At 38.3% G+C, this 21801-nt stretch overlaps 1 protein-coding gene across 2 annotated transcripts in view; it reads left to right on the forward strand.

The window, feature by feature from the left end:
* Positions 1–21801, forward strand: part of LRBA (LPS responsive beige-like anchor protein) — a 367997-nt gene that overhangs the window by 314963 nt on the left and 31233 nt on the right. For both annotated transcript variants that reach the window (XM_066547964.1, XM_066547965.1), the window contains 4 exons: positions 11332–11421; positions 14536–14728; positions 17421–17483; positions 20622–20777. In XM_066547964.1, coding sequence (XP_066404061.1) covers positions 11332–11421; positions 14536–14728; positions 17421–17483; positions 20622–20777 — 502 coding nt within the window. The remainder of the gene's footprint in view (positions 1–11331; positions 11422–14535; positions 14729–17420; positions 17484–20621; positions 20778–21801) is intronic.

A 21801-nucleotide genomic window follows, 5' to 3' on the forward strand; every position in this document is an offset into this window, starting at 1 on the left:
GGAAATAATAGCAAGTGCTTAAACCTTGGCAATTTCCCCACATAGACAGTGCTGAGCCTGTACCACATCAGCAATGAGAGGCCTATGATGCATGTGTTTCTGAGGTATCTCCACAGATATATACATGGGTATTGGTGACCTAACTCATCAAAGAGGCCACACACAGAACAATGGTGGAAGGCACTGAGGAGTGGAGGGGTGTAGGTTAATGCAGAATTTCCTTAGGTCTCCTAAATGGCTCCGACTGGCACCTTTATTTTTATAGGCAGTCAGGTTATATATATTACAAGAAGGAAGTACTCGTCTAGGAAGGAAAACTACTTGATTAAAACCATATTCCACCTTTTTTTGTTTTCTAACTGAAAACGTAGAACTTTTACATCCTCTTATATTGCTGTGAACAATTTTTTCCTGCCATTCTTTCTGCCTATGGGAATAAAGGAAGTAAAGTATTTTGAAAGGATCTGACTGCCATAATAGAAAATTTTAAACTAAAATGCAAACCATGGGCCACATGCTACCTTTTGGCAGATAAACCCTGGGGAGTGCAAAGCTTGCATAATTCAAAGGCAAATCTCAGGGGGAGGGGAGTAGATCAAGAGAGAGGAGTTTGAGTCGCAGCCAGTGGGGGAAGGGAGCTGCAGCCAGGAGAAGCAAGGCAAGGGATCCAGTATCCCTGCTGGCATATTGGTGCACTGCTCATCCTGCAGAGACCATTCCTTCCTCCTCCTCTTCCCCTCCAAGCATTTTGGTAGTGCTGTCATTGACTCTGCTCCTTGTGTGTTTTGCTGAAGGAGGTGACAGCTGCAGAGGGAAGTTGCTGTTCAGTGGGCAAGCAGTAAATATCCTGGTGAAAAACACTGCATTTGCCAGCAGAGCTCTGCTGTGTCACTGCCTTCTGTTGACTTGCTCTCGAGCACCACTTTTTGATCTGTGGAACTCCCAATCACAAAATCTGCTGTGGAAGAGCTCTTTTTTTGCCTGGATGGAAGGGGCAAGGAGTCATTTAGCACAGACAAATGTCATCCAGCTGTTCTGGAGAGAATTCACAGCACCTTCTTATCACAAATTCTGCTCTCTTTTTGCCATAGCTGTCCAAGAATGGAGTGAAAAAAAAAAGTAGAATTAGATCTAAGTCACTCAGACAAGTGACTGATTAGGAGCTGAAGCACAATGCATACAAAATAATTTGTATCTAGGACTGATTGGTGGGTATTTCATCAGTGTTGGTCAGAAGAACAGAAATTCCTCTTGTTTCTGGCTTAGTGTAAGAAAGGACGACATGAATGTGGTCTGTCCTTAGTTACTACTTAAAAGTACATTTCTCCACTGATATCCCTATGTAGTTAGTGTAAACACTGGATAAAAGCAAAGAAAAGAAACAAAGTTAGTAGCAGGAAGATGAAATATTGTTTGGAGAATGCATCCTTGATTTGTACAGGAAGTACAAATGGTATTTGTATGTAGGATTTTTACTTCCCTACCCTTCAGGAAGCACCCTGAATTTTATACCATGCTTATCAAAAAGCCACATTTGAAAAAAAAAAAACCAAAACAAAACCATCTGATATGATCTTTGAAGTCAGCAGTTAAGGAAGACTAATAATTTTTAAATTAGCAAAAATATCTCTAAAAACACAAGAATAAGTCCCATTAAATAACATCGAGTGATTTGCTTTTAGCCTTAGATGGTTCTGTTGTTTTGTACTTCTTCCTCTGAAGAGAAGCTGCCTTTTTGTTACATGAAGATGTCTGTTTAACATTAGGAAGCAAGCTTTCTCCATTTTTTGGCACATTTCTTTCTATTGGTGATATTTCATTTCCATATGAACTGAGGAGTTTCAAAAATATGAAGCATCAGCTTCGACATAGCATTTGACTTGTTATTTGAATGTGCCACTTCTGATTATATATATAAAAAAGATAATTCTTTTATTTTCAGTTTTAAGGCATATGGGATAAATTATTTAATGGATAATAGCTTTTAAATGTTATTTAAGATTAATATCTTTGGGTAAGTTTTATGCATCTTAGGTCTATCTCTTATGAGTCTTACTTTATTTTTAAATATTTACAGTTTGAAAGATTTCTGTGCCCAAAAGAAGTTACAAGAATGTTTAGTTTACATGACCCCAGTTTCATGACAGCAGTAGCAGATCTGATATCTTATCCCAGAGAAAGCATATTTGGCCTCTTCTTTAGGACTGGTCATGGTGGGAGTTAATAGCATATTTCAGCTCTTGCTTAGCTGGAGTGGAGAACCCTGACAACAGTGAATCTTTCAGAGAGTATAAACACTATTTGTATTTATAACATAGTTAACATTTACTAAATAGTTGGGAAAATGATCAGTCTGGATTTGGCAGGTTGGGCAACAGTCTTTGTTGTGGCTGTGATCAGTTTTAAAATGTAGGATTAAATGGTTCTAAAATAACTGTCACAGAGCAGTAAATTTCCATGTGCTGTATTCGGTAAGTAACAAATTCACTCAGGCAACATTCAAAGTACTGTAGAAACCATCTTTGAATTGTCTCTGGCTGGAAGTGTGCTGCACAGATGGCATTTTTGGTGTTGTACAGCATGGGAATAGTGGGAAAAGCCAAATAAATGTTTGACATTGGTCTCATTTTAATTGCAAATCTGTATTAAAATACCCCTGTATGGAACTGGAATTAAGAAGGCTGTATTTAAAGGATTGTGCAGTGATTTAATGGCTAAGGAGTTGTGGACTTGGCAATGCATCCAAGCCCATGCCTTGGTCTATTCCTGGGGTGGTACCCATGGTAGGAGTGTGCAAGAGAGGCAGGGCCTCCTGTGAGGGCAGGTACCACTGCTCAATGGAATCAGCTTGCCGGGGCATCAGGCCTTTCCCGTGAAAGGATGCAGTATTTCCTTCTGGTGAAAGGAGCATTGAATAACAGGAGCACCACTCCTGCCACCCGTTTGTATCAGTTACCTATTAGTTGTCACATCTCTGCTCACACTGTGACCTGCTTGTGGTGTTGGAGTAAACAAGCAAAATGAGTATAAGCAAGTGCTTACTGCAGTTATCTGGGAGGTGTGGAACTCCTTTGATTCCATTCAGCCTGGAGTTTGATGTGATGAATGGGGATTTATTGCCCTTTGTCTTAGCTTACATATTTAGTACAATGCTTACAAACAGACGTGAAAAATATTCAACTGGGTTCTGATCCAGAAAAATATTTGACCTTGTTGTTCTCTTTTAGTCTTCGTTGCAGGGTAGATTATCATTTTACCTGCTGATTCTGCTTCTCTATCCAGCAGAAAAAGAAGAGATATTTTAGAGTTAATTAAATTAGGACTGGGATGCTCCATGTATATAAGGATTTAAAAAACTGGCAGGAAGTAGTAAAGTTTTTTGGAAGGAGGTAACACATGTGAATTAGTTCTTCAGCTCTGTGTGCTTTTTCCACTCAGCCTTTGATTGAAATTCAAGGGATAGAAATTTTCAGCACAGTCAGTTCCCTCACCTCTTGCTTGACCTATCTTGAGGATCTATAAGAGCCAGAGAGGTCTTGAGACCCCCTGGGCTCCTTACGTTTTCATTTGTGCCTGGCTGGTCAGTCTTAGCTGACATGTTTGTTGGCTAGGGTTAAATAAGAAAGAGTAATAGAAAGGTAAATAAAGTATGGATAAAAGTGATATTCATAATGCTTCAAAAATAACTCCTTTTGATAGAAATTGTTTCTATTTTTAAACTACTTTTTCCTCTTCCATATGTGGAAAGGATGAGATATACTTGTATATAATAGCTATAGTTATACACCAAGTCATTTAGCCTTGAAAGAAACATGGAAGCGAACAGGAATTTTTTGTGTCATCAACATGCTTTGATTATTTGCAGCCTCTTTATGCTGTCAGAATGGTCTCTGTATTGACTTCCATAGTAATTGGGAAACTAAGTATTTTTGTTTGGAATATTTTCATTCTGTGTCCTTGTGGCAGCCCAGGGTGTCTACCCAAGGCATCAGTGTTTCCACTGTGGCCGTAGAGGTGTGTGGTGTTTACTTACCCAAATTTGTTATTTTAATTCTTAGTTATATTCATAAATAGCTGCTGCTTGAGTCAGAAAGCTTGTGGTCCTGCCAGAGGTGTTTTCCTCAAGCAGTTATCTAAAAGTCAAGCCTCAGTTAAATGCTACATTCTATTGAATAACAAGAAAAAATTCATTTGTTGCAGTAGAAAGCCCTGAGATAGCTTTGCACCCATAGTTTGGAAACAGCAAGTTTGGTCTTGCAGGTAGTAGTTATGAGGGATTTAATAAACGTATTTCATAGCTTAAGAAAATAAGTTGTTTCGTTCTTTTTCACAATTGTTACAGATTCTGAAAGGTGATCAGAGAAGACAGTTTAAAGACCACTACATTTTGGATTTTGACATCTGTGTATTAACCTCCTTCAGATTGAAATGTTTTATTTTAATGAAGCTTTTTTATTTAATAAATAGAGATGACATCAATGTTTAGGAAATACTGTGGACCATTAACAGATTGGAATTGATTGCTTTTTTCCAGAGGAAAAAGTTTAATATAAGAAAATTTGGGATTGTTTAGCTATTTAGAGAAGCAAATGAATAATGCCAGAAATTGAAGTTTGAGGGTGTTGTGCATGGCAGTGCCACTACTTTTTCTGTGATAATTATTGATTTGAAATGAAAGCACTGATTTGCTCTCTTGAATCTTTAGCTGCCACAGAAAAGAGAAGTGGGAAGCAGTTTTGGTTGTGGTGCTCAAATAAAACAGAAACTGTTGTATTTTAAAAAACTAATTCCAGAGCAGCTTAGGCTTTTGCTTGTATTGACTCCAGTTTTATTTGCAGGTCCTTAAATTGATCTTTACTCTCCTTTTAGACTCTTTTCCCATTTTATTTTGTCAGTCTCTTTGAAGTACTACCAGACCTGTTTTTGTAGTTCTAGTGCTTTTTATCTGCTTCTTTCCAGTAGCCAAAGATTTAGGTGTTTTGAATGAGCACATCAATGTTCCAGACAGAGATACTGTTTGAAATTATCCATGAACCCAGAGCCTCTGAACATTATTGAGTGACATTTGTTTCTGTTGGTTGTGTCTGGTCTGACTAACTGGTTTCTTTCAGATTGGCAGCTGGGATTACGCTGCAGTAGACGGACAGCTGCGTGAGCTGGAGATTGCAGCCAGGCCGGGCTCTGCCTCTGTTTAATATGCCTGGAATGTATATATGCAGACTGGGGCAACTTGCACGGCCCTGAGGGGCTTCTATTTGTATTCTCACAAACTGTGATTACTTCCTGTTTTATTGTAATGAGTGCCATGTAATTGTCACACTGATTTGTCTGGACAAAAAGATTTCATTTTTTCTTTTTTCTCACAGAAAAATCCTTAATGTAGTTTAAGAGCTGGTTTAGTGTTTTTGTTTGTAAAGATGTGGTGGATGGCATCCTATGCAATTCTCCTTTCTCCACTTTTCTGATATGAACAGGATAATGTATTATTCATATATTGATTTCAAACAGCTTGAGGAAAAAAAAGTAATCCTGCTTAGGGTAACCCCTTCCCATCCATATATCTGTAATATGGATTTTATAAACAACAAGTGGTTAGACCAGTAACCAATCTCCAGACAATTCTGGTATTTTCAGAAGTCAGGTATTTTCAGGCAGAAGGAGGTGAAACTGGGGGGTGATAAGAAGAAAAGAAATATCTTAGGCAGCAGATATATTTCTTACAAGGAAGGTAAAAAGAAGGAAGGAAAAAAATGCTGAATTTCTATTTGATGGCTTTCTGTAGTTTTACAGATTGATGTATCTGTAGTTTTTTTTGTGTAATGAGGCCCATGGTTTTGTTACAGACTTGCTAACACACAGGCTAAGGTTGTGCACTTTTTGCTCCATCCCAAGTTGCTCGTGTGCCCTAATAAGGCCCCTCTCTGCAGGCTGCTGACAGTATTTCTGCCCACGCTTCGGCTCTGGAGCCATAACCCTGAGGTGCTGGGCTTGGAGCTGTACCTGCATTAGAGGGCAGCAACAGAAGCCTTCTGCATTCTGCTTGGTTAGCAGAGGGTACATCACAAACATTCTGCAGTCAGGTTTAATGACACCTAGAGAACAATAGGTAGCTCTTGGTCTTGTAGTGTCTTTTCCTTAGCCTTTCTTCTGCTCCATTCTCTTCCCTGCTATTTGTTAGATTTCAAAGTCAGCACACACAATTTTCTTAAATCAGTGTATTAAGTGAATAGTGAAATGAGAAAACAAAATATGGAAGTGATTCAGAACAAAACGTTTGATTTGTGAAGTCAAAACAAGAGAAATAATTTTGTGGTTTGACGTGAAGAAACTAGACTGCTCGTTTTATTTTTAAAATAGCAAATAGGAGTGTGTGAATTTATGATACTAACATTTGAGTGCTGTATGTTTTCCTTGGGTCAAGTGTAGTGCAATATCCCCAGGGCAGGTGTACAGTCAGCCAGCATATACATTGCCTCTGTTAGAAAAGCATTTTGCCCATTTTTCACAATCTTGATCTAATGGGGATTGTTAGGAAACAAGGGAGATGGTGCTACAAAGAGCTTCTCTTTGCAATCTTGTGCCTCCTTTCAGCAATTTTATCTATTGTTATGAATTGTGCTTGCTCTCTGGCTAGTGTTATCTATATTCCTGTAGTCCTAGAGGAATTTAAATAAGAATATTCCTGTAGGGGGTGTAAGTGGCTCTCTCTGATCAGAGGAGGTTTTCTGATCACTTGTTACCGGAGCTGGATTTTAATCATTGTCCGTGGGGAAAGGAGCTCCTTGGTTGGCCGCTGAGCCATTCAACTTCCCTGTCAAACAGTCTGTGTTCTCTGATGCTCTAAAGCAACATCTGGGTGGAAGGAAGGGGAAAGCAAGTAATCATAATTGCATATCACTCAAGCCAATAGAAATCACTGAGGAACATGTGTGTAAACCTTTTTGAATATTGAAAAGTGAGGTAGGAGTGGCAGAGAGCCAAAATAATTACTTTTGCAAGGGCTGTTATTTTCTGGACGTAAATACTGGGCAGAAAGATGGAGGATGAACCCGAAACGTTTTCTGTCCCTGACATGTGTGCTGAAAGAATACATATTACATTGTATGCTGTTATTTCACCTGGGGTTTCAAATGTTTGGCAACTAAATTGTAGAGATTTGGTAAGTAACTGGGAATACTTTGGTGCAGAACTGTAAAGGAGCTGAGAGCAGCCTCTTTGTAGCAAATGAGGAGGTTGTAGCTTGTTGTACCCTCAGACCAAGGCATGCATTTTAACATGGGTGTGCTGTGCCCCTGGACTCCTCAGTTTGGTGTTTGGTGTCTGAGGAGGCATGATGAAAGCAACTCTGAGCTAGTCCCTTTAAAGGTCTTTAAATCTGGAGTTAAATGGTGTATGTCTTGCCTTTTAACTGTTATGGGCCTTCATTTGAGAATTTGAGTTCAAAACTGGAGACCGTTTCATTCTTTCTCTGTGACACTCACTGCAGCTCCCCCTCCACCCGCCCTCCCTTATATTTAATTTTATAGTTCTTTCAGACATAAACATGAAAAAAAAGCAATTTTGACTTAGTTTCTGAGTGTTGCTGCAAAGAAAAGTAACAAACATCTGTTTTTACCTTAACTGCATCCATATGTTCAACCTCCCCATCACCCTCCTTCCCAAAAAATTTACAGCCGTATTTGATGGGTACTGCATATTGTTGAATTAACTTTCTTCACAGTTAGATGAGAGGGTAAGTTCAGAGACTGGAAATAGCCATACTAAACAGTGGCCAGGAACTACATTATAGCTAAGCCAAGTTTGCAAGTCCTTTACTTTCCTTCTTTCAATTTGCTTCCCTATTCTCCTTTTCCCCTTCCCATACCCCAAGGGAAGAGATGACCTCGGAGGCTTTTTAGGAATGGGTAAAATCAGGTGAATGTTAACTTAGGAAATTTGCCTATGGCTTTCATTCTTCTAAATTAATTAACATTCAAAATACAGTGTTACATAAGTATGTGTTTGGGATGCATACTGTGTGAATTATTGTAAAGGGTTGCTTACTTTGTTTCATTTTATTGCTTCTTGTTGTAGCATCTGGAACAATTCTGGCCTTACTAAAATTTTGAGTTTGTAGATGATTAACAGGAAAAAGGCTTTTTTACTTAGATACTTGAGAAACACTGAAATAAAATGTGGAATGACACTATGTTTTACTTTGTGGCACACATCTTGCTTTCAGTGATAAGAGTCTGTCAAGCTAAAAATGTCTTTCAAACAAAGGTTATGTATGTCTTACCAATTATATGGTGTCCTTAATAGATGTGAAACTGGTTGTGCAAATTTCCCAAATGTTTCTACCTACGGTCATGTGAATGGCTGTGTGCTCCAGAGGAATCCAGCAGTGTGAGAACACATGCCCTTCCTCTACTGCTGGAGGAGCTGTCTCTTAGTAATACTGGCTGATGCTGGTAATAATTATTTTCAAGAAAGCTCAGTTAGAGGCTGGGCTATAATTCACTAGAAAGGGAGGACTGATGGGCATTTTACTGTATTTTCTCAGGTGAATGGTAGGTAGGTTCTTTTCTTCAAAGGAGATACTAATTATATCTCTGAGAAAAAGATTCCCTGGTCCTACCTGATTTTCTTTGACAAGTTGAACAAAAGTCTGAGTGGCATCTGGTGGCTCTTTCTGCTGTTATATAAACGGAGAGATGGAGATTGATTCCAGCTCCACCATCACATTTCTGCTGATAGAGGGAGGTCATCTTGCATCCTTCTGTATGTGATGCTTCTGACTGAGACATCAGAATGTGGAGCTGACATCTGGATTGACTTTGAATATAATCTGGGAAAAGGAAGGAACCATTTGGGCTTGCTAGTACGCTCTCTTGGTCATTATTACAAAATGTGGAAACTAAAAAGAAAAACCTTTACTTTTTTTTTCATGGTAACCAGAAAGAATGCCGAAGATTTTTTTCTGAAGTCTAGCCACTATGTCTAGACATATTTGTCCAGTTGTTGTTGCCTTTACTCAACAGTTCTTCAAATTTCTTTTGGATTTCTGAAGACACCAGTAAAGATGACAAACTCAAGGTAGATCATAAACAGTGTCTGTTAAGACTGAAAATGGAGAATTTGTGATCCTCTGAGGCAGGGTTTGGAAAAACCATTGTTCTACTGGTCAGCAGCTTCACCAGGTCTGACAGACACTATGTGAAAACAGACAGTCCCTCTTGACTGGTGGGTTGAGTACCGTATTTTATACTTGGTCTACATCAGTTTGAGCTCTTGTAATGATAAATGTATTGAAATACTGTGCATCAATATGTGATATCTTCTGTTTCTTCTTATCATTTTCCCTCACTGTTGGCACCATGTAAGTGTATAGTTTCCAGAGGTAGTATTGGGCATTAAAAGACATACCAGATTTCAAGGTTGAGATAAAAATTCTGACTCTGTTTAAATGCTGAACATGAGCATTTGGGAACAAAAGTTTCTGTATTGATCATAAGTCAATAAACAAGGAAATTAATAAATCTAAAGCTCATTATTTCCTTGCTTTATCTTTTCTCAGTCCTAAAAGAAAGGCATGGGAGTTGTCTTTCAAGAATATTCTTTCCTGAATTCTTCTGGTTCTACCCTCAGTGCAGGGCAGAATTCCCATTTGCTGGTAAAAATATGCTGCTTAATCTGCAAGTAAGTTTGGGCACATCTTTTTAAAATCTGCATGTTTTGAAACAAACAGCATTTTATGGAGAGGGTAGGGCTGCTGACCAGTTCATTTGTTAATGCCTCATGTCTTAAGAGACCTCAAAGTTTTTGTGATTCCCTTGATATCTTGAGTCACAAACCCCCCGATTTGAATTTTAATGTGGTGTGTCTCATCAGCAGGAAGGAGACTCACGTGGTCTCACTGAGCTTTAGTATTCCATGAGTCTGATACTGCTGTTCCTCAAAAAGTGCTCACTGCATCACACTGTTTGTGTGTGTCAGATTTCAGCCAGCTTTTTGATAACTTATTCACCAGTTCTTTGAAGATTATGGTCCTTCCCAGAGTGGGCAAATGTTAGAATCTGTTCACAGACTAATTTCGACTCCTGCTCTGGTGAGTTGAGATATTCAAAAGCCCTGCCAAATATAATAAGGTCAAGTGTTTTGGATAGCATGTTTACTATCAAGAGGATGATTATTTTAAGGTCTCAGGTGCATTCTAGTTTTGGCTTTGTTATTTTTTTAACAGGAGAATGTCCTAGTAATGGTATTCATAATTATATAAAAATAGTTGTTTGTAAGAGTAAGGTCAGCGTTGGTGTTATTCCATTGTCTCAAAAATTTAAGTAGTGGCTAAAATAGACCAGGAAATGTAGGTGTAAGGAGCATTGAGGAAGATTGAACCATGAAAAAGAAGAACTGGGGGAAAATACCTGAGGCATCAGCCCATGTACTGCATGCTAGTCCACAGCAAAGGCAGGGTGATTAGTTAAGCTCGCAATGAAAGAGATATAGACTAAGGTGAATGATTTGAGATTTTCTGTACTATCAGCCTGTTTCTGTGCATGGTGCAGGGGACCAACATGACAAGAAGTAACTTGTTGAATTTTGGCTGCTTGATGTTATCTTTAAACTAGTGGGCCAAGAGGTTGCAGCATGGAAAATTAGCTGGACATGCCTAGGGCAAGAAGTATGAGTTCACAGGTTTCAGCATAATTATTTTAAAGAATTCACTAAACATAATATTTTCATGTGAAATGAAAATGAAGAAAGTACTAAAGCATGTTGCTGAAGATACAGATAAACTTTAAAAACCCCCTTGTGTTATGCCTTCATGTTCTCCTGTAGTTTTGCTGTTGGTAGTTTAATGCATCCTAACATTGTTTACTCTTGAATAAACCTGGAAGTAAGAATAAAAGCTCGGTATTGATTTCCTTCTAGTTACTGCTGTGAAATGAAGCAATGGAGTTTAGCGTACAACACTTAATACCTGCAGAAACTTTTTAAAAGTTAACTTTTGGGTTTGAGTTATGATGCAAACAGGATAAGCCAGTGTTAGAAAGGAAAAATGGAGCCAATAAAGAGGGTTTCTGATTATAATAGCTTGTTTCTGTTTAATATCATTGAGCAGGATGAGGTTTTGCAGAGTTTCTCATGGAAATAGCATCCACAGTACTAAAATGATTACCTCATTCTTAGTACCAGTGCCAAGCACTTAGCCCCACAGTGAACACACGGGGTTGATTTTCAACATGAAACAAGCCAGAAGTGTGGAATGACATTTTCAGGTGACAGTTATGGTTCTATTGCCTGTAATTAGCACCTCTTAACATGCAAACCTGCCTGTGCCTTTTCCAGGCGGTGGAAGCTCAAATACGAAGTTTTGGACAGACCCCTTCCCAACTGCTCATAGAACCACATCCTCCGAGAAGTTCTGCCATGCAGGTGGTAAGTGCCATGTTAACTCTTTGTGACCTGCCATTCTGCTCGCTGCCTTTGCTGCCTTACCTTTGCGGAACTGGACACTTTCACTTTGCTTTTATGTGGTTGTGGAATTATTTTATTAAAACCAGCAGATGAGTTACGATTTGGTATGAGTTGCATGCAGTGCTTAACCATTTCTTTTATTTTTTGCAGAAAGGATTGCATTGATTTCTATTGTAGCTTTTTTTTTGTCAGTGTAATCTAAGAATACTTCATCAGTTGATTTTGTTAATACCATACCTGTACAGGTGAGAGCCAGTCATTGTGGAGACAATTTAGTTAATCTTTGGCAGATTCCCCAAGAAGCATGGATTTAGGAGGTGGAACTTCCTTGTCTTTTCCCCCAGGCATAGGTTTTCCCCTAAAACCAGGATTAATAGGAATTCATGAGCTGAAACTTACATAGCAAAGAATGTGACTAAATGTGTTTTGCAGTAAAGCTAGGGTGATAAAATCCAGGCAGTGAGCATTAACATGCTTTCCCTTTTACCTCTACTTGTGTCTAATATAATTTTATTTTACAAACTATTATTACATTACTGATCACTTTTCATATCATGTTGTATGCAGTCCTTGTGTTTAAAATATCATTTGTGTTGTCGGAGGTCCAGAACTAAAGATGTTAAGTGATATTCTGACAAGTGGAGCAAATGGTCTGCTAATTCCCAAGGTTTTCAAAAGGTTATGTTCCCTTATTGTTAGAGTGGACATTTTACACTGCAATACAAAAAACCCCAAAAACCATAAACATGTCATACAGGACATGCAAGAAGAAAATAGAAAGCAGACTAAGGTTATTAATTTAAAAACATATCTGAAGTGCAGAAGGTTTTAAAAGATTACACAGAAACATGAAATGTTTCCCAAGTAGCTTACAAACCTTGTGATGCAGGGGTCTCAGAAGTGTAAACTTCCTTGATAAACTGATCTACTGGTCTTTCTCAAATGCATCACGTGTCGTACCTGAGAGTTGCTCAGCTGCCTGTGCCCCATGCCCAGGTCCCAGGCCAGCAGACACTGCAGGGACTCATGTGTGTGTGTGTTTCAGAAGAGCCCTGCTAACAGGGATATTGGGGAGCCCAGGTACTCCCCTTCATGCAGCCACTTGCCATATGTCTGTCTGTCTGTCATGGTGCCATGCACAGAGTGCTTGCTCTAATTTAAAGGGATTTGTTTCAGGAAGAGGAGCAACTTGAGAAGTTGATTATTGACGTATTAGTCAGAGCCATTGTTATATAAATAAATTTGACACCAGAAAGCAGTTTGTGTGGTTTCATCATAATATTTTTCATGATGCTGAATTAGTGAAGATTTAGTATGTAATAGAAGAAGTTAAAATCTAAGGAGTTAGCTGTTTCTAACTCCTGTGGTTTTTTGGGCTGGGGTACACCCAGAAAAAAAAGCCCTTAGTTCTTCACTTGCTGGTTTTGTGGATATTAATACATGTTTTCATAATAGCACTATATTAAGTGGTTTTAAAAGTATTCCTGGAGCTGAAATACAGCAGGGATATTTTTCCTGTCAAAATTTTGAATTATTTCTAGTTGCATTATTTACTGAGTTTTGTTTTCGTGTGCGTGTGTGCATGAATACAGCTGAATTGGAAGTTACCACGTGCTGTGTTAAGTGCACAAGCCATAATATACACCAGGTGTAGTAATTAGCAGTCACACGAAGGCTGCCTATTTGTCTGGTTTTGCTGCTGTTGCTGTATCCCCTTGTGTTTTCAACCATCAGATAGCTGGATTTAATTGAGGCCACATCAGATGAGGCATTACTGACACCTTTAATTGAATGAGCATCCAGGGAGGATTAACTCATAATATTGATTGGCTTTTAGCCACTTGCTCAGAAGGGTGTCTGGGTAGCTTATTAGTTGCTTTTATTTACACCTTTATGCAAGACTGTAAATAGGAATTCATAGGGCAATATGTTTTTCTAAGTACTCTTAATAACTTTTTTAAAAGGAGTGATAATAAAAATGCAAATGTATTTAATTTTTTTATTAGTTCTGTATAAATATACATTAAATGTATGCACTTACATACACATATATGTAATGAAATATTGCAGGTGGAGAATAGCCAAGGACACTTCATTAGTATTCTAATTTGGTTATTAGAAAATTACAAATACTTCAGCAATGTGGCTACTGGTGACCATGATGATTGTACCTCTGCATTTCAGTGGGGTTCTCTTTTTTTCAGATGTACCACACAGTCATAAACCCATCAGATGTTGCTTTTTCTCCTCCCGTTTGATATGCAGATCGTCAATATTTTGTTTTGATGTTTGCAGTATTCTTAGAGAACTTAGTTAAAAAGTTAATAAACTTTTCAAATTACTAAACTAAAAAAACCAAAAACCAAAAAAATTATGTTGAAAATGAAAGTCTGGATTCATTCCCTTCCTTTAGCATTTCTGGAAACAATGCAGGATAGTGTCTGTAATCACGTCCACTTTACAAGTGCATTTATTTATGTTTGTCTTTTGAAACACATTTGCAGTGAAGTCTTCTACTTTGCATTCATAAATCTTATTTTTGTACACCAGAAATATACACAGAACATATATTTAGTGTATGTGTGTATCTGTTTATTTTAATGCTCTTTCATGTTCTCATCTGGCTTGTAAAGAATAACAGTCTGCCAATTTAATGCAACTTGAGACAATCTCTGGGAGCAGGAATTTCTTTTGCTCACTATTTTTTGTGTTTCCCTCCTAGTTTGGCATTGCTTTCCTTGACATGCTGTCTCTGCAGATATGAAGGAGAATTCTTTTGGCAGAGATAGGCAATTGAAAAACTTTTAGTTTAATCTGCTGTGATCTGTAGCAAAGTCTGTATACAGACACCCTGTGTTCAACAAAGCCCTAAGATTAATAGGGTGCAGGCAAGGTTTTCTGCCTAAAATGTTATTTCCATAAGCCTTTCCACTTATTATTGCATTTGCTTTTCTACTGCAGCTTCTATTGTATCTCGTGGTTTTTAATTCAATCTTCCTTCTCTTGTCCTGTCTCTTCTCCTCCCCGTGTTCTCTTTTCCCGTGTATTTGGGTTCTTGTTGTGTGCACTCAACAGTATCTCCTCCTGCAGAGCCCCTTGATGTTCACAGAGCAAGCCCAGCAGGATGTTATCATGGTCCTGAAGTTCCCGTCCAACTCCCCGGTCACTCACGTGGCTGCCAACACCCAGCCTGGCCTGTCCACTCCCGCTGTGATCACGGTCACTGCCAACAGGCTCTTTGCTGTGAACAAGTGGCACAGCCTCCCTGGTAAGTACATTAAAGCAAGGAGCCTAAGAAACCCCTGCCATCCAGCAGCACTTCTCTTGTCTGGTCACAATTTGCTGCAGAACTGTTGTGGGTTTAAAGTGGAAAAAGCAAATCCAGTTCATTGGCACAGCAGGCTCTTCACATGTGGGCTTAGTTTCTCCTTAGAAAGGCAATCTGAGCTATTGCAGCAAGATATGTAGCACACCAAAGGTTTGTAAAAATAATACGTTTCTTTCCAGGCCATCAGGCACCATGCATGAAGACAAAAACAGTCTATCACTATTTAGTCACAATAAAGGCACATTCTTCCTCTTGTTCTGTCTGTTGAGAGCCTGAACCATATCATGTCGAAGGCAGTTTTAAAGCATGTAGAACTTGCCTGAAATCTTCTCTGCCAGTTTTTTCTTGATTAAAAACTCGATATTCTGCTGTTAAAGCCACTCTGTGAGAATTAGAAAATAAAATATATGATAAGTCTTATCTTAAACATCCCAAAGTTACTTATGTAGGTGCTTATGTAGTCTCAGTATGAAAGGAAAACAAAATAGCCATTTGCACAGCAACGAATAAAATTAGTTTTCCTTTAAAAGTGTGCTGTACTTGAGAATATAATTCCACTTATAATTCTGATATTCTCCAATCTTAAAGACATCCATCTTCCTTTCCTTGACTATGACAGTCTTAGGCCCAAGCTGTCAAAGGAGGTTTATTTTGGTGCAGTGCAGTATATTTGGTCAAAGGCTTTTTAAGAAAGGGGGGAAAAATGACCTTCCACTAAAATAACTTAAATAGAAGATACTTGCATCAGGGAAACACTTACATGGTTGAAATTCCTACTAAGAAATCTTGACTTATGGTCCTTGATACCTTTTTGAAAAAAGCCAGATGACTCCCACACTTTTTTCCTAATTCTTACAAATTACCTCTCAAATAGAAACATCTATGTATTATTTCACCCGCCCGAGAAACACTTCAAGAGAAAGGTGGGAAGGAAGGGGGGAAGGGAGACTTGTCTAAGATAACAAGTTGAAGCAAGAACTATTTACAGGGCTCCCAAGATTTCTCCGAAAGGAGGATGACAGTATCCTCTCATAGCTTGGATGTGTGACAGTGGGCATATAATAGTCAAGGCTTTTAAAAAATGGCCTTTGTGAACGTACAACTCATGGGAAGAAGAAAACATTCAAAAGTGGTAGGAGTCGGTTTTGATTTCAACAGAATTCTGCTGGTTGATGATCCGTGAGCAATCAACCAGTTTGGTGAGTGTAATAGTAACTGGTTTGAGTTGAACACAGCTTTCAGATTTTTCAGGCTTTTCCCTCACCTCTGAAAGGGAGAACAGTAAGCTGTGCTTTTGAGTCGCTATTTTTTCATTTAGAGGCATTTTATACTTGTCTTGCCATTAGACAAACAGAAGCCAACCATAAATATTCAAGAAAAACTCACCTCACCCCATTTCTGTGGGAGCACACATCAGTTGCAGGCTGTTAATGGAGTACTGTGCTCTTAAGAAATCTGTCTGTGGACTCCTGAGCCTTTGCTATTGTTGACTTCCAATTTTATACCAAAATGGGATCTCCTAGGATGAGAGGGCAGGTATCATTACTGCTCTATATCCCCTGCTGTGGGCTTAGCATTGTCTTTGTTAATGAGGCATCATGATAAAAAAGTTAAGTTGCCAAGTGACCAGTTGTCACTAATGTGTAATTAAAAAGCCCATTCCTGCCTTTGAATATGAATTTGGTGGCTTTGCTGACATCTAATGGCACTGGTAGCCAGCAGGATGCTCTTTTTTGTCACACAGATTTCCTGTTTTGTTCTATGTTGATGTTTCATTGCAGTAGAACTTTGAATTTACTTATTAATCAGTTATTTAAGAAATCCTTGTATTGACACTAATTTTTATATTAAGCTGTGGATGGTAGGTAGAAAAATCATATGTGTAAATATTTAGCCATTATTTCTTGTTTCTCTTCCAAGCAGGCTGCTGGGGAGGGGGGGGGCGGTGGGGGGGAGGGGGGATGGAGAGCAGTTTGTTTGTTTCTTTGTAGTGAAGCTGTGGAAAAAAAGATTTCTTTTTACCCCTGCAGGAGAATTCAGTACATAAACATTTTACTGGTATGTCAGGTGCCCAGATGAAATGTGGGTTGGCAGAGTTAATATATTAACTTCTATGCAAACTAGCAAATAAATGGGTTTTGTTGAAGGATGAATCCTTAAATACTGGCTGACTATGAGATGACTATGAGATTTCCCTCTCTGTATCATAAACTGACTTTTTAAAAAAAAGTCCTTTGTGCTTCAGTTGTCCAAAGCAGTCCTTTAAAAAGTAAAGAGGAAAATAGTATTTGCTACAGTCAGCAGATGGTTGTCACATTTTGTTTTCAGTCCTCTTTACCACTTAATTTTGTTTTGTTGCGACAGGAGAGGTTGCCAGTAAAGCATCTGCTAGAGCTTATGGCTCAGGACCAGAGCTGCTGCTGATGGCATACATTCAGAATAGCCCTAATCTAAAATAAATGTTTAATAAGCAGCCTGCAAAAGCACCTGGATTTTTTTTGTTTTTCATTCAATTGATGCAGAAGAATCTTGAATAGTTAAAAAAAGGGCATAGCTTTGATTTATAAAATATATGTGGCTTCATGTATGAAAAAAAATGCAAAGTTTTAAAATCTTCTTTCCTGAATTCCAGCTCATCAAGGTGCTGTACAAGACCAGCCTTACCAGCTGCCAGTGGAAATCGATCCTCTCATAGGTCTGTCACTTCCTTCTCTCTTTGCGATTCATTAAGCTCTGTATGGTGGCCCTGAAGTGTAGATTACGGTTGTTTTTCACTTGCTGGTTGCTGGGAATGGAATTTTCCTGATAAACCATTTGCATGCAAATTGGAATGCAATGAGCTGTGGCTATGCTGGTATTTCATCAACTCCCCCTCGTTGGTTTGCCTAATTTGAACAGGCCTAGGACGCGTGTCAGTGAAAATTAATATGGATGCTGTAATAATGTGTGATTGAGAATGTGCATGAAGTACTGTCAGGATAATATTGGATCTTTTCATCACTCAGACTTGTTGATGAGCAGGAGCGAGGCACGTTATGATGAATCGGTGCACTGGTAATGTGATGGAGCTCCTTTGCTGAGGAAATTTTCATAATAACAGTGGGGTTCTTAACTGCACCGTGTTGTGAAAAATAAAACCATGGTGCTAGGGTTCCATCATTAAAGGAGATCAATCCTTTCTTCATAGACCTGCTGTTCAGGCTGAGGGGATTAATGTGTAATTGCAAGGCAGTTTCAAAGTTGCAATATATTGCCCACTCTGGTTTAGTGTTGAGATATTAGTATTCATTTTTCAAGGGTATTGCATCTTTTGATCAGCTTCACCAGTTAAATTTGTGTATGTTTTTCTTTTATTAAAAAGGGGTGGACGAATGTCTCTCCTTTATTTAATGACTCAGTGTAGTAGATGCAATTCATGACTTTTTATTATAGAGGTTTATCAGTTTATATGGAGCTGATTTTTCAATTAGCAGGGTTAGAGTTTGGTCAGCTCTTTCATTACAAGCCCAACTTTGGGGAGTGCGTATTTGGAGTCTGTAGCATGGCAAATGGAACCTTAAACATGATGAGAAAAGAAAAACTTAAGTACCTAACACCAAAACACAAACTAGCTGTAGGATAGGAGCAAAGAAGACAGGATTCTGTGTCCCCCCAATTTTGTTAGACTTTGAGCTTAGTTTAAAAACCAGCTGTTTCAGTGTGGTTTAATTGGAAAAGGGGTGTGGCCAATTATAGAAGCATGGAAAAATCAGAGCAAAGATGAGCTTGCCTGGATAGGTTAGAATGACAGGTCTGTCAGACAGTGAAAATTCATTTCAAAACTAATGTGCACATCCCAGTAGGAAATGCAATATTTTTGTCTATATATATAGACTCTTCCTGTGTAGCCATTTTGCTGGGTAAGCTCTAGGATTAGGAATAGTGGGGGCATATGAAACCATTTTATAGATCTGATAAAATTAAAGTGTTTTTCCTGAGTTTCTGAAATCAATCCTCATCTGAATAATGCAGGAGTTATTATGAGGCAGACATGTGCTGTAACTCTCCTTTCCTTCCTGAAACAGATTTTATCCAAAAAATGTTTGGAGCAGGAAATCTGTGCTCTGCTTTAAAGTCTGCTATCAAGTAGATCTTAGAAGTGTAAATAAATATTACAGCAAAAAATCCCAAATCACGTTGGTACAGAGACCTTTAAAGTTAATGTTCACATTCTGAAAAATGGTTTAATATTCTCTTCCTACAATTGATCTCAAATCATCCTTGTGATTACACTGGACATTGTTTAAAAGGGGTAAGGCTTTCTTTGTCATTGCTAAGTAGCATCATTGGGTGCAAGCAAGTAATTATGTAGGTAATGTTAGAGGTTTTTAATTGTGGCTAGACACATTTACCTAGAAATGGCACCTAAGAGGACCACAAAATTACACTTTTATGGTTATAGCAGGAATCTTGTTGCTGTCCCAGTCGTAAGGAGGGATTCCTGCCCTCCTCATTTTCCTGGTGCACAGGAAGACATAAAGCAGCAATGTCTGATATGACACAGACCCTAGACCTCTTTTTGAGGTGAAGTGTTTTGAAGGCATTATCCTCACTGAATTAGTTGATCTGCATGTCTTTTGAGGTTCTTTTGCTGCTATTTTGTCATACAGAGCAGTTCACTGTGCATTTATAACATGGTGCTGTTACTCTTTAAGTGGCCTCAAGATCAGTGAAGGCCACATTTGTGTTACCTGCAGAGAGCAAGTGACAACACCTTGCTAGATTATTAATTGGCCATATGGACATGACATTACCAACATTTTAAATATAGCAAAAGCATAAATAAATGAAAGATTTGACACAGAGTAAATGGAATAAGCCCAAGGCTTGGAAGGTAGCTGGTCTGTGAGAATGGAAAGGAGTCAAAGAACAAAGAGTGAAGAAGAGCACTGGACTAGGACAGAGGTAGGTCTGGAAGACCACCTGGATGGAAGTAATAGTGCTCCAAGCAGTTGGCAGACAAACCCAGGAGAAATTACTTGCCTAGGATGGACATCAGGTTCCCTCAGGAGCAAAGCACTCTGAAAGTTCTTCCTACAGTGTAGGATTTTCATGATAGATGTGTGTGGGACCTATGTATGTGTATAAATATATATATATATCTATCTATATATCTGCACACCTTATTAATCTAAGGACAAGATATAATATGACAAATGTGTTCACTAATTGATTCCTGTCCATTTTATGCATTCCCAATGTAAGAGTATCTCAGGAAATAAAACACTAAGTGATCAAAATAGGGCAAATAACCTCTCCCAACCCTAAAGTTAATTGCGGAGATAAACTGGTTAATTTTTGTGCCATGCTTAAAAAAATTTGAACAGTAGTGATGTTTACTGAAATTTTTCTTTTTTCAAATGGCACTGCTTGCAATGAAAAACAACTGATGTAAAATTTAAAACCATGATCCTTTGTGTGCTGCATTTGAGCCACTAGGTGATTTCTGTATTCTTATAATTACATTCCTTTGCTTTGTTTGTAATTTTTAATTTCTTATACTTCAAGAAGGAGGGAAGGAATCTTATTACATTTCTATGTTCAATCTTTCATTTATTTCTCAGCCTCATGTCACTTAAAAAGGGGATTTCTTCTATTTTAGAATATATACTACAAGGAATTAGCATTGTGCCTAGAAGTGTAATGAGAATTTAAAGTAGAATTAGAAAGAAAATGTCCCTGCCACAAAAAAAAGTGAGGAATGTATTTGGTGTGAATGTAAGTTTCTAAATTGTGCTTTTGTTCTGTGAAGGTGGATGATAAAATGTCTTGGTGTGTATGTTTTTCGCTTCAGCCAGCAATACAGGTATGCACAGGAGGCAGATCACTGACCTTTTAGACCAAAGCATTCAGGTGCATTCTCAGTGTTTTGTCATCACCTCTGACAATCGTTACATCTTGGTCTGTGGCTTCTGGGACAAGAGTTTCCGTGTTTACTCTACTGACTCAGGTAATGTATTTTTTAAATATGGAAACAGCCTAAAAGATTTTTTTTCTGTTCATAATCAGCGTACTGTTTCAAATAAAGGAAGAGGGGTGGAGTGTGTATTTATTCCCCTATTAATAATGCTTGTCAAATCTTTCCTTGCCTACTGCTGCCATGTATTGTGTGCTATCATTTTTGGGGAATGATAGCACATGTGAGAAAAGGAGCTCTGGTTTAGACTGAGCTTCACACTTCAAACTTACAGGGCGGGGATGTCTGCTCTTGCACTGTAGTTTTCACAGGTGAGTTTGTGTGAAGCCTGGCATATCAGGAGAGTTAATTATTCTTAAAGTATTTACATGAATTTAACTCTGGTTGGTTTTCAGCACCAGAGAACTGGGGTTTTTCAGGAAATACAGGCAAGTACCATAGAATAAGAAGAGAAATTTTGAAATCTGGTGAAAGAATACTATGAAAGCCTTTGAAAGCCATGCCATCCTAGAATTGATTTGGAGCCACTGAATTCTTTTATATAGCATAAGCTGATCGATATAATGGGCAGTAGTTAAATTAGTCTGTCAGCTGGAGTGTGTCCAAAGCATTGAAGTCATGCATGTGTCATGCTAAATAGAAAAGAATCTTTCCATGTAAGAGCTACAGGAATTTAAAAGCCATGGAACCCCAGGAAAAACTAGGTATGTTTTTTTCCCTTTCATTATCTTATAATGGAAATAGCGACCTCACTGCAAGGTACTTCTTTGGGATTAATGACCCTGTGTGGTTAATGGGTGTGTGCCATCAAGCTTTCCAGTAGGTTATTAATACCTAGGGAATATCCTGCATGTTTGTCATAATTTCTTAAATATATTAGTTAACAGCATTTTTCACACTTGGCAAACCAAAATGTCTGACAAAACAGACTGGTCTTTAATGAAAATCTTTTAAGACTTTAGATCTCATGGTGTAGTTCAGTATTTCTGTCATTTTCTACAATTTTAAAGCCTTAAGTATAAAGGAGAAGTTCCATTTATGTAATATTGACTGCCCA

Source organism: Molothrus aeneus, chromosome 4, assembly GCF_037042795.1.
Source record: "Molothrus aeneus isolate 106 chromosome 4, BPBGC_Maene_1.0, whole genome shotgun sequence".
Classification (NCBI taxonomy): Eukaryota; Metazoa; Chordata; class Aves; order Passeriformes; family Icteridae; genus Molothrus; species Molothrus aeneus.